This window comes from Oncorhynchus keta, chromosome 4 (assembly GCF_023373465.1).
Source record: "Oncorhynchus keta strain PuntledgeMale-10-30-2019 chromosome 4, Oket_V2, whole genome shotgun sequence".
In the NCBI taxonomy this organism is placed as follows: domain Eukaryota; kingdom Metazoa; phylum Chordata; class Actinopteri; order Salmoniformes; family Salmonidae; genus Oncorhynchus; species Oncorhynchus keta.
Window position 1 is genome coordinate 85,727,164 of NC_068424.1, and position 17,520 is coordinate 85,744,683.

At 44.9% G+C, this 17,520-nt stretch overlaps 1 protein-coding gene across 1 annotated transcript in view; it reads left to right on the forward strand.

Annotated features, from left to right (window-relative positions):
* The window catches only part of LOC127929754 (vascular endothelial growth factor receptor 3-like), a 216,302-nt gene that overhangs the window by 147,351 nt on the left and 51,431 nt on the right, over window positions 1–17,520 (forward strand). The window contains exon 10 of the mRNA XM_052518003.1: window positions 1,293–1,476. Coding sequence (XP_052373963.1) covers window positions 1,293–1,476 — 184 coding nt within the window. The remainder of the gene's footprint in view (window positions 1–1,292; window positions 1,477–17,520) is intronic.

The window sequence follows — 17,520 nt, forward strand, 5'->3', positions numbered from 1 at the left end:
TGTAGTTGAACACAAACACACTCTCGGTGGTGTAGTTGAACACAAACACACTCTCTGTGGTGTAGTTGAACACAAACACACTCTCGGCAGTGTAGTTGAACACAAACACACTCTCAGTGGTGTAGTTGAACACAAACACACTCTCGGTGGTGTAGTTGAACACAAACACACTCTCTGCAGTGTAGTTGAACACAAACACACTCTCGGTGGTGTAGTTGAACACAAACACACTCTCTGTGGTGTAGTTGAACACAAACACACTCTCGGCAGTGTAGTTGAACACAAACACACTCTCTGCAGTGTAGTTGAACACAAACACACTCTCGGCAGTGTAGTTGAACACACTCTCGGCGGTGTAGTTGAACACACTCTCGGCGGTGTAGTTGAACACAAACACACTCTCGGTGGTGTAGTTGAACACAAACACACTCTCGGCAGTGTAGTTGAACACAAACACACTCTCGGCAGTGTAGTTGAACACAAACACACTCTCGGCAGTGTAGTTGAACACAAACACACTCTCTGCAGTGTAGTTGAACACAAACACACTCTCGGTGGTGTAGTTGAACACAAACACACTCTCGGCAGTGTAGTTGAACACAAACACACTCTCGGCAGTGTAGTTGAACACAAACACACTCTCGGCGGTGTAGTTGAACACAAACACACTCTCGGTGGTGTAGTTGAACACAAACACACTCTCGGTGGTGTAGTTGAACACAAACACACTCTCAGTGGTGTAGTTGAACACAAACACACTCTCGGTGGTGTAGTTGAACACAAACACACTCTCGGTGGTGTAGTTGAACACAAACACACTCTCGGTGGTGTAGTTGAACACAAACACACTCTCAGTGGTGTAGTTGAACACAAACACACTCTCGGCAGTGTAGTTGAACACAAACACACTCTCGGTGGTGTAGTTGAACACAAACACACTCTCGGTGGTGTAGTTGAACACAAACACACTCTCGGTGGTGTAGTTGAACACAAACACACTCTCAGTGGTGTAGTTGAACACAAACACACTCTCGGCAGTGTAGTTGAACACAAACACACTCTCGGTGGTGTAGTTGAACACAAACACACTCTCGGTGGTGTAGTTGAACACACATTCTCAGCTGTGTATGTGAATAGACACACACTCTAGTTGCCAGGCTGAATAAATCAAATGGAATATTCCCAAAAGGTTCAAGCTACATCAAGCATTTGTTAATATTAGATTTATGTATTTGACCATGGTCTGATACCCTGATTAGAGTCTCCCCCCGTCATTCTACCCCCCACCCCAGTTCCCCCTCAGATCCATGAGAAGGAAATAGCGACACCCTCTAACCCGTATAGCCGTGGCAGCAGACAGACCCTCATCTGTACAGGGTACGGACTCCCCGCCCCCAACATCACCTGGCAGTGGAGGGCATGGAGCCCCTGTGGCCTCAACAGCACCCAACGCCTGGAAGACAAACACCCACACCTGTAAGACACACCCACACCTGTATGACAAACACCCACACCTGTAAGACAAACACCCACACCTGTAAGACAAACACCCACACCTGTAAGACACACCCACACCTGTAAGACAAACACCCACACCTGTAAGACAAACACCCACACCTGTAAGACACACCCACACCTGTAAGACACACCCACACCTGTAAGACACACCCACACCTGTAAGACAAACACCCACACCTGTAAGACAAACACCCACACCTGTAAGACAAACACCCACACCTGTAAGACACACCCACACCTGTAAGACAAACACCCACACCTGTAAGACAAACACCCACACCTGTAAGACACACCCACACCTGTAAGACAAACACCCACACCTGTAAGACAAACACCCACACCTGTAAGACAAACACCCACACCTGTAAGACACACCCACACCTGTAAGACAAACACCCACACCTGTAAGACAAACACCCACACCTGTAAGACAAACACCCACACCTGTAAGACACACCCACACCTGTAAGACACACCCACACCTGTAAAACACAACCACAACCATAACTATCACCATAACACTCATCGTCAACGGTAACTTTCACCATAACACTCATCGTCAAAGGTAACTTTCACCATAACACTCATCGTCAATGGTAACTTTCACCATAACACTCATCGTCAAAGGTAACTTTCACCATAACACTCATCGTCAATGGTAACCATCCCCATCACACTCATCGTCAAGGGTAACAAATAAACACCTGTTGCATAGAAGGCCATCAAACTATTCTCAGTGGTGTAGTTGAACACTCTCTCAGTGGTGTAGTTGGACACACTCTCAGTGGTGTAGTTGGACACACTCTCAGTGGTGTAGTTGGACACACACTCTCAGTGGTGTAGTTGAACACACTCTCAGTGGTGTAGTTGGACACACTCTCAGTGGTGTAGTTGAACACTCTCAGTGGTGTAGTTGGACACACTCTCAGTGGGGTAGTTGGACACACACTCTCAGTGGTGTAGTTGAACACACACACTCAGTGGTGTAGTTGGACACACTCTCAGTGGTGTAGTTGAACACACTCTCAGTGGTGTAGTTGAACACACACTCTCAGTGGTGTAGTTGGACACACTCTCAGTGGTGTAGTTGGACACACTCTCTCAGTGGTGTAGTTGAACACACTCTCAGTGGTGTAGTTGGACACACTCTCAGTGGTGTAGTTGGACACACTCTCAGTGGTGTAGTTGAACACACTCTCAGTGGTGTAGTTGGACACACTCTCAGTGGTGTAGTTGAACACACTCTCAGTGGTGTAGTTGAACACACACTCTCAGTGGTGTAGTTGAACACACACTCTCAGTGGTGTAGTTGGACACACTCTCAGTGGTGTAGTTGAACACACATTCTCAGTGGTGTAGTTGGACACACTCTCAGTGGTGTAGTTGAACACACTCTCAGTGGTGTAGTTGGACACACACTCTCAGTGGTGTAGTTGGACACACTCTCAGTGGTGTAGTTGGACACACTCTCAGTGGTGTAGTTGAACACACACTCAGTGGTGTAGTTGAACACACACTCTCAGTGGTGTAGTTGAACACACTCTCAGTGGTGTAGTTGGACACACTCTCAGTGGTGTAGTTGAACACACTCTCAGTGGTGTAGTTGAACACACACTCTCAGTGGTGTAGTTGGACACACTCTCAGTGGTGTAGTTGGACACACTCTCAGTGGTGTAGTTGAACACACTCTCAGTGGTGTAGTTGGACACACTCTCAGTGGTGTAGTTGAACACACTCTCAGTGGTGTAGTTGGACACACTCTCAGTGGTGTAGTTGGACACACTCTCAGTGGTGTAGTTGGACACACTCTCAGTGGTGTAGTTGAACACACACTCTCAGTGGTGTAGTTGGACACACTCTCAGTGGTGTAGTTGGACACACTCTCAGTGGTGTAGTTGAACACACTCTCAGTGGTGTAGTTGAACACATTCTCAGTGGTGTAGTTGGACACACTCTCAGTGGTGTGGTTGGACACACTCTCAGTGGTGTAGTTGGACACACTCTCAGTGGTGTAGTTGGACACACTCTCAGTGGTGTAGTTGAACACACACACTCTCAGTGGTGTAGTTGGACACACTCTCAGTGGTGTAGTTGGACACACTCTCAGTGGTGTAGTTGAACACACACACTCTCAGTGGTGTAGTTGGACACACTCAGTGGTGTAGTTGGACACACTCTCAGTGGTGTAGTTGAACACACACACTCTCAGTGGTGTAGTTGGACACACTCTCAGTGGTGTAGTTGGACACACTCTCAGTGGTGTAGTTGGACACACTCTCAGTGGTGTAGTTGGACACACTCTCAGTGGTGTAGTTGGACACACTCTCAGTGGTGTAGTTGGACACACTCTCAGTGGTGTAGTTGGACACACTCTCAGTGGTGTAGTTGGACACACTCTCAGTGGTGTAGTTGAACACACTCTCAGTGGTGTAGTTGAACACACTCTCAGTGGTGTAGTTGAACACACTCTCAGTGGTGTAGTTGAACCCACACTCTCAGTGGTGTAGTTGAACACACTCTCTCAGTGGTGTAGTTGAACCCACACTCTCAGTGGTGTAGTTGAACACACTCACAGTGGTGTAGTTGGACACACTCTCAGTGGTGTAGTTGGACACATTCTCAGTGGTGTAGTTGAACACACACTCAGTGGTGTAGTTGAACACACTCTCAGTGGTGTAGTTGAACACACTCTCAGTGGTGTAGTTGAACACACTCTCAGTGGTGTAGTTGAACACACACTCTCAGTGGTGTAGTTGAACACACTCTCAGTGGTGTAGTTGAACACACTCTCAGTGGTGTAGTTGAACACACTCTCAGTGGTGTAGTTGAACACACACTCAGTGGTGTAGTTGAACACACTCTCAGTGGTGTAGTTGAACACACTCTCAGTGGTGTAGTTGAACACACTCTCAGTGGTGTAGTTGAACACACACTCTCAGTGGTGTAGTTGAACACACACTCTCAGTGGTGTAGTTGAACACACTCTCAGTGGTGTAGTTGAACACATTCTCAGTGGTGTAGTTGAACACACACTCTCAGTGGTGTAGTTGGACACACTCTCAATGAGGGCGAAGAGAGGGAGCAGGGTAGCATCCTCTGGCCATGAGAGATGGAGGGAGATGAGAGTGTGAGGGGGTGAGACTGGATACTAACACACCCTGGATACTAACACACCCTGGATACTAACACACCCTGGATACTAACACACCCTGGATACTAACACACCCTGGATACTAACACACCCTGGATACTAACACACCCTGGATACTAACACACCCTGGATACTAACACACCCTGGATACTAACACACCCTGGATACTAACACACTCAGTATTACACACCCTGGATACTAACACACTCAGTATTACACACCCTGGATACTAACACACCCTGGATACTAACACACCCTGGATACTAACACACCCTGGATACTAACACACCCTGGATACTAACACACCCTGGATACTAACACACTTACTATTACACACCCTGGATACTAACACACCCTGGATACTAACACACCCTGGATACTAACACACTTACTATTACACACCCTGGATACTAACTCACCCTGGATACTAACACACCCTGGATACTAACACACCCTGGATACTAACACACTTACTATTACACACCCTGGATACTAACACACCCTGGATACTAACACACTTACTATTACACACCCTGGATACTAACACACCCTGGATACTAACACACCCTGGATACTAACACACCCTGGATACTAACACACCCTGGATACTAACACACCCTGGATACTAACACACCCTGGATACTAACACACCCTGGATACTAACACACCCTGGATACTAACACACCCTGGATACTAACACACCCTGGATACTAACACACCCTGGATACTAACACACCCTGGATACTAACACACCCTGGATACTAACACACCCTGGATACTAACACACCCTGGATACTAACACACCCTGGATACTAACACACCCTGGATACTAACACACCCTGGATACTAACACACCCTGGATACTAACACACCCTGGATACTAACACACCCTGGATACTAACACACCCTGATACTAACACACCCTGGATACTAACACACCCTGGATACTAACACACCCTGGATACTAACACACCCTGGATACTAACACACCCTGGATACTAACACACCCTGGATACTAACACACCCTGGATACTAACACACCCTGGATACTAACACACCCTGGATACTAACACACCCTGGATACTAACACACCCTGGATACTACCCCCTGGATACTAACACACACACCCTGGATACCAACACACCCTGGATACTAACACACCCTGGATACTAACACACCCTGGATACTAAAAGACTCAGTATTACACAGTGTTGTGTCTTTGGCTATGCCGGATTAAGTGAAATGAAATGCTATTCTATAAAATCCTTTCTCTGTAATTAATATTACCTGATTGAGCTAATCATGTAAATGTAATTAACTAGAAAGTCGGGGCACACGAAAGAGTGTTTATAGAGAGATGTTATCTTCCGAACAAACTCTTAAAGACCTGGTAATCTTTTATATCAATAGCAGTCAACATTAATCGTCACCTTATTTCAGTCTCATCTGAACATCGTAGAATTCTTGGTTATCTTCACAAACCCTGGGTAACAAGTTGAATCAGTGGGTTTAATTATTTATTTACTAAATACCTAACTAATTATAAAGAATGAATCATACATTGATTACAAATTACGTCATAAAGGAAAACATCCTAGCGGACGGAACAGATATGACAGCTGGTTCCACAAAGGAAAAGGGGTGGTGTTTCAGTGAAAGAGCAGGAAGACTGAGGAACAAAGGGAGAAGCTAAGCTATCATAAATACAGTATCTTATGCATTCTAAATTACCACCCATTTTGAAAAGGAAAATGCAATAAATATTTACTCTGAGCTGCGCTTCGGTAGGTTGGTCTTAGATGCTGGTCGTGTTGGCCAACAGAGATCTTCCTGTCCTCGGAAGAATGTCTCTGGTGGTAAATTGGATACGTTGTAGTAACGTCGTTGTGTGTTAGACTGGGTTCGTTGTCCGTCCTTTCTGAGCCCACGTTTACAGCTGCTGTTGCTAGCTCAACGGCTAGGATGTCTCACTTCTTTAGTGAATAAGAGTTCATACCATTCACAACCAAAGCTCACGCTGAGGTTAGCTTAGTTCTGTAGTTGATATGTTAGTCACATCCGCGGAACAGATAGTTACATTTTCGTGAAGGTCTTATATAGTGGAGGGAGAGAAGGGTGTGTTTCATAGTTTATAACCCATGTCTCTTCACAGGGGCGGGCCACTGAATGAGCAGAGCTCTAACTTTATGAAAACCCAAATCTCTCATTTGGAAGCTAAAATGAAATTGAATCTTTTCACAAATAGTGTCATATTTAAACATTTAAAATGCACAACAATTCTATGTGAATCGGATAACTAGAATGTGTAGACTTTCCCAGATACCGTTTAGGTCGTCCTGTCATCAGTCATGTCTCAGATGAACTGACATCATATTCATGGGTTCCCGAAATATGGTCCCCCCCACCGTTTGATGTTCCCAGACTCTCTATGTTTAACAAAGGCTATTCAAGACTCCTTCAGTAGAGTCAAGAAAGGTATTTATGAGGGTGTCATAAACCTCATCCACAGCCCAACGTCATAACAACAGGGATGGGCAAACATTTGATTTATTTTACCTTTATTTAACCAGGCAAGTAGGTTAAGAACTAAGTATTATTTACAATGACAGCCTAGGAACAGTGGGTTAACTGCCTTGTTCAGGTGCAGAATGACAGATTTTTACCTTGTCAGCTCGGGATTCGGCAACCTTTCAGTTACTGACCCAATGCTCTAACTACAGGCTACCTGCCACAACGGGAGTTTAAAATCTGTTGTTCTGCCACTGAGCAAGGCAGTAAACACACTGCTTCCCGAGCGCCGAAGATGTGGATGTCGATTAATAAGGCAGCCCCCCGCACCTGGTAGAGAGAATGCCAAGATTGTGCAAAGCTGTCATCAAGGCAAAGGGTGGATACTATGAAGAATCTCAAATCTGAAATATATTTTAATTTGTTTGACACTTTTTTGTTTACTTCCTTCCATCTTCAGTCCAATGTATTTCAGTCCAGTGTATTTCAGTCCAGTGTATTTCAGTCCAGTGTATTTCAGTCCAGTGTATTTCAGTCCAGTGTATTTCAGTCCAGTGTATTTCAGTCCAGTGTATTTCAGTCCAGTGTATTTCAGTCCAGTGTATTTCAGTCCAGTGTATTTCAGTCCAGTGTATTTCAGTCCAGTGTATTTCAGTCCAGTGTATTTCAGTCCAGTGTATTTCAGTCCAATGTATTTCAGTCCAGTGTATTTCAGTCCAGTGTATTTCAGTCCATTTCAGTCCAGTGTATTTCAGTCCAGTGTATTTCAGTCCAGTGTATTTCAGTTCAGTGTATTTCAGTCCAGTGTATTTCAGTCCAGTGTATTTCAGTCCAGTGTATTTCAGTCCAGTGTATTTCAGTTCAGTGTATTTCAGTCCAGTGTATTTCAGTCCAATGTATTTCAGTCCAGTGTATTTCAGTTCAGTGTATTTCAGTCCAATGTATTTCAGTCCAGTGTATTTCAGTCCAGTGTATTTCAGTCCAGTGTATTTCAGTCCAGTGTATTTCAGTCCAGTGTATTTCAGTCCAGTGTATTTCAGTCCAGTGTATTTCAGTCCAGTGTATTTCAGTCCAGTGTATTTCAGTCCAGTGTATTTCAGTCCAGTGTATTTCAGTCCAGTGTATTTCAGTTCAGTGTATTTCAGTCCAATGTATTTCAGTCCAGTGTATTTCAGTCCAATGTATTTCAGTCCAGTGTATTTCAGTCCAGTGCATTTCAGTCCAGTGCATTTCAGTCCAGTGTATTTCAGTCCAGTGTATTTCAGTTCAGTGTATTTCAGTTCAGTGTATTTCAGTCCAGTGTATTTCAGTCCAATGTATTTCAGTCCAGTGTATTTCAGTCCAGTGTATTTCAGTCCAGTGTATTTCAGTCCAGTGTATTTCAGTCCAGTGTATTTCAGTCCAGTGTATTTCAGTCCAGTGTATTTCAGTCCAGTGTATTTCAGTCCAGTGTATTTCAGTCCAGTGTATTTCAGTCCAGTGTATTTCAGTTCAGTGTATTTCAGTCCAGTGTATTTCAGTTCAGTGTATTTCAGTCCAGTGTATTTCAGTCCAGTGTATTTCAGTCCAGTGTATTTCAGTCCAGTGTATTTCAGTCCAGTGTATTTCAGTCCAGTGTATTTCAGTCCAGTGTATTTCAGTTCAGTGTATTTCAGTTCAGTGTATTTCAGTCCAGTGTATTTCAGTCCAGTGTATTTCAGTCCAGTGTATTTCAGTCCAGTGTATTTCAGTCCAATGTATTTCAGTCCAGTGTATTTCAGTCCAGTGCATTTCAGTCCAGTGTATTTCAGTCCAGTGTATTTCAGTTCAGTGTATTTCAGTTCAGTGTATTTCAGTTCAGTGTATTTCAGTCCAATGTATTTCAGTCCAGTGTATTTCAGTCCAGTGTATTTCAGTCCAGTGTATTTCAGTCCAGTGTATTTCAGTCCAGTGTATTTCAGTCCAGTGTATTTCAGTCCAGTGTATTTCAGTCCAGTGTATTTCAGTCCAATGTATTTCAGTCCAGTGTATTTCAGTTCAGTGTATTTCAGTCCAGTGTATTTCAGTCCAGTGTATTTCAGTCCAGTGTATTTCAGTCCAGTGTATTTCAGTCCAGTGTATTTCAGTCCAGTGTATTTCAGTCCAGTGTATTTCAGTCCAATGTATTTCAGTTCAGTGTATTTCAGTCCAGTGTATTTCAGTCCAGTGTATTTCAGTCCAGTGTATTTCAGTTCAGTGTATTTCAGTCCAATGTATTTCAGTCCAGTGTATTTCAGTTCAGTGTATTTCAGTCCAGTGTATTTCAGTCCAGTGTATTTCAGTCCAATGTATTTCAGTCCAGTGTATTTCAGTTCAGTGTATTTCAGTCCAGTGTATTTCAGTCCAGTGTATTTCAGTCCAGTGTATTTCAGTCCAGTGTATTTCAGTCCAGTGTATTTCAGTCCAGTGTATTTCAGTCCAGTGTATTTCAGTCCAGTGTATTTCAGTCCAGTGTATTTCAGTCCAGTGTATTTCAGTCCAGTGTATTTCAGTCCAGTGTATTTCAGTCCAGTGTATTTCAGTCCAGTGTATTTCAGTCCAGTGTATTTCAGTCCAGTGTATTTCAGTCCAATGTATTTCAGTCCAGTGTATTTCAGTTCAGTGTATTTCAGTTCAGTGTATTTCAGTTCAGTGTATTTCAGTCCAATGTATTTCATTCCAGTGTATTTCAGTCCAGTGTATTTCAGTTCAGTGTATTTCAGTCCAGTGTATTTCAGTTGTATTTCAGTGTATTTCAGTCCAGTGTATTTCAGTTCAGTGTATTTCAGTTCAGTGTATTTCAGTCCAGTGTATTTCAGTCCAGTGTATTTCAGTCCAGTGTATTTCAGTCCAGTGTATTTCAGTCCAGTGTATTTCAGTCCAGTGTATTTCAGTCCAGTGTATTTCAGTCCAGTGTATTTCAGTCCAGTGTATTTCAGTCCAATGTATTTCAGTCCAGTGTATTTCAGTCCAGTGTATTTCAGTCCAGTGTATTTCAGTCCAGTGTATTTCAGTCCAGTGTATTTCAGTCCAGTGTATTTCAGTCCAGTGTATTTCAGTCCAGTGTATTTCAGTCCAGTGTATTTCAGTTCAGTGTATTTCAGTCCAGTGTATTTCAGTCCAGTGTATTTCAGTCCAGTGTATTTCAGTTCAGTGTATTTCAGTCCAGTGTATTTCAGTCCAGTGTATTTCAGTCCAGTGTATTTCAGTTCAGTGTATTTCAGTTCAGTGTATTTCAGTCCAGTGTATTTCAGTCCAGTGTATTTCAGTCCAATGTATTTCAGTCCAGTGTATTTCAGTCCAATGTATTTCAGTTCAGTGTATTTCAGTCCAGTGTATTTCAGTCCAGTGTATTTCAGTCCAGTGTATTTCAGTCCAATGTATTTCAGTCCAGTGTATTTCAGTCCAGTGTATTTCAGTCCAGTGTATTTCAGTCCAGTGTATTTCAGTCCAGTGTATTTCAGTCCAGTGTATTTCAGTCCAGTGTATTTCAGTCCAGTGTATTTCAGTCCAGTGTATTTCAGTCCAGTGTATTTCAGTCCAGTGTATTTCAGTCCAGTGTATTTCAGTCCAGTGTATTTCAGTCCAGTGTATTTCAGTCCAGTGTATTTCAGTCCAGTGTATTTCAGTTCAGTGTATTTCAGTCCAGTGTATTTCAGTCCAGTGTATTTCAGTCCAGTGTATTTCAGTCCAGTGTATTTCAGTTCAGTGTATTTCAGTTCAGTGTATTTCAGTCCAGTGTATTTCAGTCCAGTGTATTTCAGTCCAGTGTATTTCAGTTCAGTGTATTTCAGTCCAGTGTATTTCAGTCCAGTGTATTTCAGTCCAGTGTATTTCAGTCCAGTGTATTTCAGTCCAGTGTATTTCAGTCCAATGTATTTCAGTCCAGTGTATTTCAGTCCAGTGTATTTCAGTCCAGTGTATTTCAGTTCAGTGTATTTCAGTCCAGTGTATTTCAGTCCAGTGTATTTCAGTCCAGTGTATTTCAGTCCAGTGTATTTCAGTCCAGTGTATTTCAGTCCAGTGTATTTCAGTCCAGTGTATTTCAGTTCAGTGTATTTCAGTTCAGTGTATTTCAGTTCAGTGTATTTCAGTTCAGTGTATTTCAGTCCAGTGTATTTCAGTTCAGTGTATTTCAGTTCAGTGTATTTCAGTCCAGTGTATTTCAGTTCAGTGTATTTCAGTTCAGTGTACACACACACACACACACACACACACACACACACACACACACACACACACACACACACACACACACACACACACACACACACACAGACACACTCACACTGAGACACACACACACACACACAGCTGTCAATCACTGACACAAACACACACGTGGGCATGCGCTTGCGCTCACACACTTCTCTGGTAAAACACACACACACACACACACACACACACACACACACACACACACACACACACACACACACACACACACACACACACACACACACACACACACAACACACAGATACACTGAATCACCGATCAGGGCCGAGGGCTTTCCTCATCCTTACTCAGTCTTCAGAAGCCCAGGAGAACCATCTAATGAATGTTCTGTAGGGAGAGCGACAAGGCTTCTCAACCTGGGACATCCCTCCCAGCCATGGCATTCTGTTGTGACCACCTCTGAGTGAATTACGTTGCATCTATCTGAACAAACAATATCATACATCTCAATGTATCTCCCTTAGGGCTTCATTTCAGATTGTAATGTTGTTGTTTTTTTAAAGGAGAGGAGATGGAGGGGAGAGGTTATGGAGGGAAGATGGGAGAGGAGAAGGAGGGGAGAAGAGGAGGTTATAGAAGTGGACAGAAGAGAAGAAGGGAGAGGGGAAGGAGGGGAGGGGAGAAGACAATGAGAGGAGAAGAGAATGAGGGGTGGGGAGAAGAGGAGGTGATAGAAGTGGACAGAAGAGAAGGAGGGAGAGGAGAAGGAGGGAGAGGAGAAGGAGGGAGGGAGAGGAGAAGGAGGGAGAGGAGAAGGAGGGAGAGGAGAAGGAGGGAGAGGAGAAGGAGGGAGAGGAGAAGGAGGGGTAAGGAGAAAGAGGGAGAGGAGAAAGAGGGAGAGGAGAAGGAGGGAGAGGAGAAGGAGGGAGGGAGAGGAGAAGGAGGGAGAGGAGAAGGAGGGAGAGGAGAAGGTGGAGAGGAGACGGAGGGAGAGGAGAAGGAGGGGAGAGGAGAGGAGAAAGAGGGGAGAGGAGAAGGAGGGAGAAGAGAAGGAGGGAAAGGAGAAGGAGGGGTAGAGGAGAGGAGAAGAGGTGGTGGAAATACAGGGATGAACAAACTATAGGGAACATGAAGAGTAGATAGTAGAACAGTAGAACATCAGCCAGTAGAACAGTAGAACATCAGCCAGTAGAAGAGTAGAACATCAGCCAGTAGAAGGTAGAACATCAGCCAGTAGAAAGGAGTAGAACATCAGCCAGTAGAACAGTAGTACCATCTGCCAGTAGAACAGAGAACATCAGCCAGTAGAAGAGGGGAGAGAACATCAGCCAGTAGAACAGGAGGGAGTAGAAGGAACATCAGCCAGTAGAAGAGTAGAACATCAGCCAGTAGAACAGTAGAACATCAGCCAGCAGAACAGTAGTAAGAGGGAGCCAGTAGAACAGTAGAACATCAGCCAGTAGAAGAGTAGAACATCAGCCAGTAGAACAGTAGAACATCAGCCAGTAGAACAGTAGTAACATCAGCCAGTAGAACAGGAGTAACAACAGCCAGTAGAACAGTAGTAACATCAGCCAGTAGAACAGTAGTAACATCAGCCAGTAGAACAGTAGTAACAACAGCCAGTAGAACAGTAGTAACATCAGCCAGTAGAACAGCAGTATCAACAGCCAGTAGAACAAAGTAGTAACATCAGCCAGTAGATAGTAGAACAGTAGTAACAGGAGTCAGTAGAACAGTAGTAACATCAGCCAGTAGAACAGTAGTAACATCAGCCAGTAGAACAGTAGTAAGATCAGCCAGTAGAACAGTCGAACATCAGCTAGTAGAACAGTAGTAACAACAGCCAGTAGAACAGTAGTAACAGAGCCAGTAGAACAGTAGTAACATCAGCCAGTAGAACAAGAGGTGTAGAACAGTAGTAACAGGGATAGAACAAACTAACAACATGCCAGTAGAACAGTAGTAACAGCCAGTAGAACAGTAGTAACATCAGCCAGTAGAACAGTAGTAACATCAGCCAGTAGAACAGTAGTAACATCAGCCAGTAGAACAGTAGTAACATCAGCCAGTAGTAGAACAGTAGTAACATCAGCCAGTAGAACAGTAGAACATCAGCCAGTAGAACAGTAGTAACATCAGCCAGTAGAACAGTAGTAACATCAGCCAGTAGAACAGTAGTAACATCAGCCAGTAGAACAGTAGTAACATCAGCCAGTAGAACAGTAGTAACATCAGCCAGTAGAACAGTAGTAACATCAGCCAGTAGAAGTAGAACAGTAGTAACAACAGCCAGTAGAACAGTAGTAACATCAGCCAGTAGAACAGTAGTAACATCAGCCAGTAGAACAGTAGTAACATCAGCCAGTAGAACAGTAGTAACATCAGCCAGTAGAACAGTAGTAACATCAGCCAGTAGAACAGTAGTAACATCAGCCAGTAGAACAGTAGTAACATCAGCCAGTAGAACAGTAGTAACATCAGCCAGTAGAAGTAGTAGAACATCAGCCAGTAGAACAGTAGTAACATCAGCCAGTAGAACAGTAGTAACATCAGCCAGTAGAACAGTAGTAACATCAGCCAGTAGAAGTAACAGCCAGTAGAACAGTAACATCAGCCAGTAGAACAGTAGTAACATCAGCCAGTAGAACAGTAGTAACATCAGCCAGTAGATAGAACAGTAGTAACATCAGCTAGTAGAACATTAGTAACATCAGCCAGTAGAACAGTAGTAACATCAGCCAGTAGAACAGTCGAACATCAGCTAGTAGAACAGTAGTAACATCAGCCAGTAGAACAGCAGTATCAACAGCCAGTAGAACAGTAGTAACATCAGCCAGTAGATAGTAGAACAGTAGTAACAACAGCCAGTAGAACAGTAGTAACATCAGCCAGTAGATAGAACAGTAGTAACATCAGCCAGTAGAACAGTAGTAACATCAGCCAGTAGAACAGTCGAACATCAGCTAGTAGAACAGTAGTAACAACAGCCAGTAGAACAGTAGTAACAACAGCCAGTAGAACAGTAGTAAAATCAGCCAGTAGATAGTAGAACAGTAGTAACAACAGCCAGTAGAACAGTAGTAACAACAGCCAGTAGAACAGTAGTAACAACAGCCAGTAGAACAGTAGTAACATCAGCCAGTAGAACAGTATTAACATCAGCCAGTAGAACAGTATTAACATCAGCCAGTAGAACAGTATTAACATCAGCCAGTAGAACAGTAGTAACATCAGCCAGTAGAACAGTAGTAACATCAGCCAGTAGAACAGTAGTAACATCAGCCAGTAGAACAGTAGTAACATCAGCCAGTAGAACAGTAGTAACATCAGCCAGTAGAACAGTAGTAACAACAGCCAGTAGAACAGTAGTAACATCAGCCAGTAGATAGTAGAACAGTAGTAACAACAGCCAGTAGAACAGTAGTAACATCAGCCAGTAGAACAGTAGTAACATCAGCCAGTAGAACAGTAGTAACATCAGCCAGTAGAACAGTAGTAACATCAGCCAGTAGAACAGTAGTAACATCAGCCAGTAGAACAGTAGTAACATCAGCCAGTAGAACAGTAGTAACATCAGCCAGTAGAACAGTAGTAACATCAGCCAGTAGAACAGTAGAACAGTAGAACAGTAGTAACATCAGCAGTCAGTAGTAACATCAGCTAGTAGAACAGTAGAACAGTAGAACAGTAACATCAGCCAGTAGAACAGTAGTAACAACAGCCAGTAGAACAGTAGTAACAACAGCCAGTAGAACAGTAGTAACAACAGCCAGTAGAACAGTAGTAACATCAGCCAGTAGAACAGTAGTAACATCAGCCAGTAGAACAGTATTAACATCAGCCAGTAGAACAGTAGTAACATCAGCCAGTAGAACAGTAGTAACATCAGCCAGTAGAACAGTAGTAACATCAGCCAGTAGAACAGTAGTAACATCAGCCAGTAGAACAGTAGTAACATCAGCCAGTAGAACAGTAGTAACAACAGCCAGTAGAACAGTAGTAACATCAGCCAGTAGAACAGTAGTAACATCAGCCAGTAGAACAGTAGTAACATCAGCCAGTAGAACAGTAGTAACATCAGCCAGTAGAACAGTAGAACATCAGCCAGTAGAACAGTAGAACATCAGCCAGTAGAACATCAGCTGGTAGATAGTAGTCATTTCTGCTGTGTGTTAACAAATGGTGAACAGTAAACATCAGCCATTCAACATGTAGAAGTGGATAGAAAATGACGTCCGATGTTCTGTGGTCAGAAGTGATAGATCAGCCATCTGCTGCTACTTGCCCTTCATCAGTGTGGAACAGGGGGATGGAGAGGAGAGGAGAGTAGAGGAGAGTAGTAACATAGGAGTAGAGAGGAGAGGAGAGGAGAGGAGAGGAGAGGAGAACAGTAGGAGAGGAGCCAGTAGAGGAGAGGAACAGGAGCCAGGAGAGGGATGGAGAGGAGAGGGATGGAGAGGAGAACAGTAGGAGAGCAGGGGGATGGAGTAGAACAGGAGAGGAGAGGAGAACGAGACGAGAGCGAGGAGAGGAGTAGTAGGAGAGCCAGAGAGTAGAGAGGGATGGAGAGGAGAGGAGAACAGTAGAACAGGAGCCAGGAGAGGAGAGGAGAGGAGCCAGGAGAACAGAGGAACAGGAGAGGTAACAGAGAGGGATGGAGAGGAGAGCAGGGGGATGGAGAGGAGAGGAGAACGAGACAGAGAACGAGAACATCAGCCAGGAGAGGAGAGGAGAGGAGAGGGATGGTAGAGACAGTAGTAACAACAGCCAGAGGAGAGGAGTAGGAGAGGAGAGTAGAGGAGAGGAGAGGAGAGGAGGGGGTAGATGGAGAGAGGAGCCAGTAGAATAGGGGGATGGAGCCAGGAGAACAGTTGAGAATAGGGGGATGGAGAGGAGAGGAGAGGAGAGGAGAGGAGAGGAGAGGTAGAGAGGAGAGGAGCTAGTAGAGGAGAGGGAGAACAGAGCCAGTAGAGGAGCAGGGGGATGGAGAGGAGAGGAGAGTAGAACAGAGGAGAGGAGAGGAGAGGAGAGGAGAGGAGAGGAGAGGAGAGGAGAGGAGAGGAGTAGTAACAACAGCCAGTAGAACAGGGGGATGGAGAGGAGAGGAGAGGAGAGGAGAGGAGAGGAGAGGGGAGCAGGGGGATGGAGAGAACAGAGGAGAGGAGAGGAGAGGAGTAGGAGAGGGATGGAGAGGAGAGGGATGGAGAGGAGAGAGAGTAGAGCAGGGGGATGGAGAGGAGAGGAGAGGAGACGAGACCAGAGAACGAGACAGAGAGAACAGAGAGGAGAGGAGAGGAGAGAGGAGATAGAACATCAGGAGAGGAGAACAGAGGAGCCAGTAGAAGAGTAGAGGAGAGGGAGTAGAACAGGCCAGAGAACAGGGGGATGGAGAGGAGAGGAGAACATCAGACGAGACGAGAGTAGAGGAGGAGAGGAGAGGAGAACAGGAGAGGGATGGAGAGGAGAGGAACAGGAGAGGAGAGGAGAGGAGAGGAGAGGAGAGGAGAGGAGAGGAGAGGAGAGGAGAGGAGGGGGATGGAGAGGAGAGGAGAATAGGGGGATGGAGAGGAGAGGAGAGGAGAGGAGAGGTAGAACAGTAGTAACAAAAGAGAGGAGAGTAGAACAGAGAGAGGAGCAGGGGGATGGAGAGGAGAGGAGAGGAGAGGAGAGGAGAGGAGAACAGTAGTACCAAGAGGAGAGGAGAGAGGAGCAGGGGGATGGAGAGGAGAGGAGAGGAGAGTAGAACAGGAGAGGAGAGGAGAGGGGAGCAGGGGGATGGAGAGGAGAGGAGAGGAGAGGAGAGGAGAGGAGAGAGAGGAGAGGAGAGCAGGGGATGGAGAGGAGAAGAAGTGAAGAGAAGAGAAGAGAAGAGAAGAGAAGAGAGTAGAGAAGAGAAGAGAAGAGAAGAAAGGAGAGGAGAGGAGAGGAGAGGAGAGGAGAGGAGAGGAGAGAGGAGCAGGGGGATGGAGAGGAGAGGAGAGGAGAGGAGAGGAGTAACAGGAGAGGAGAGCAGGGGATGGAGAGGAGAGGAGAGGAGAGGAGAGGAGAGGAGAGGAGAGGAGAGGAGAGGAGAGGGAGAGGGGGAGAGGAGAGGAGAGGAGAGGAGAGGAGAGGAGAGGAGAGGAGTAGAGGGAGAGGAGAGGAGAGGAGAGAGAGGAGAGGAG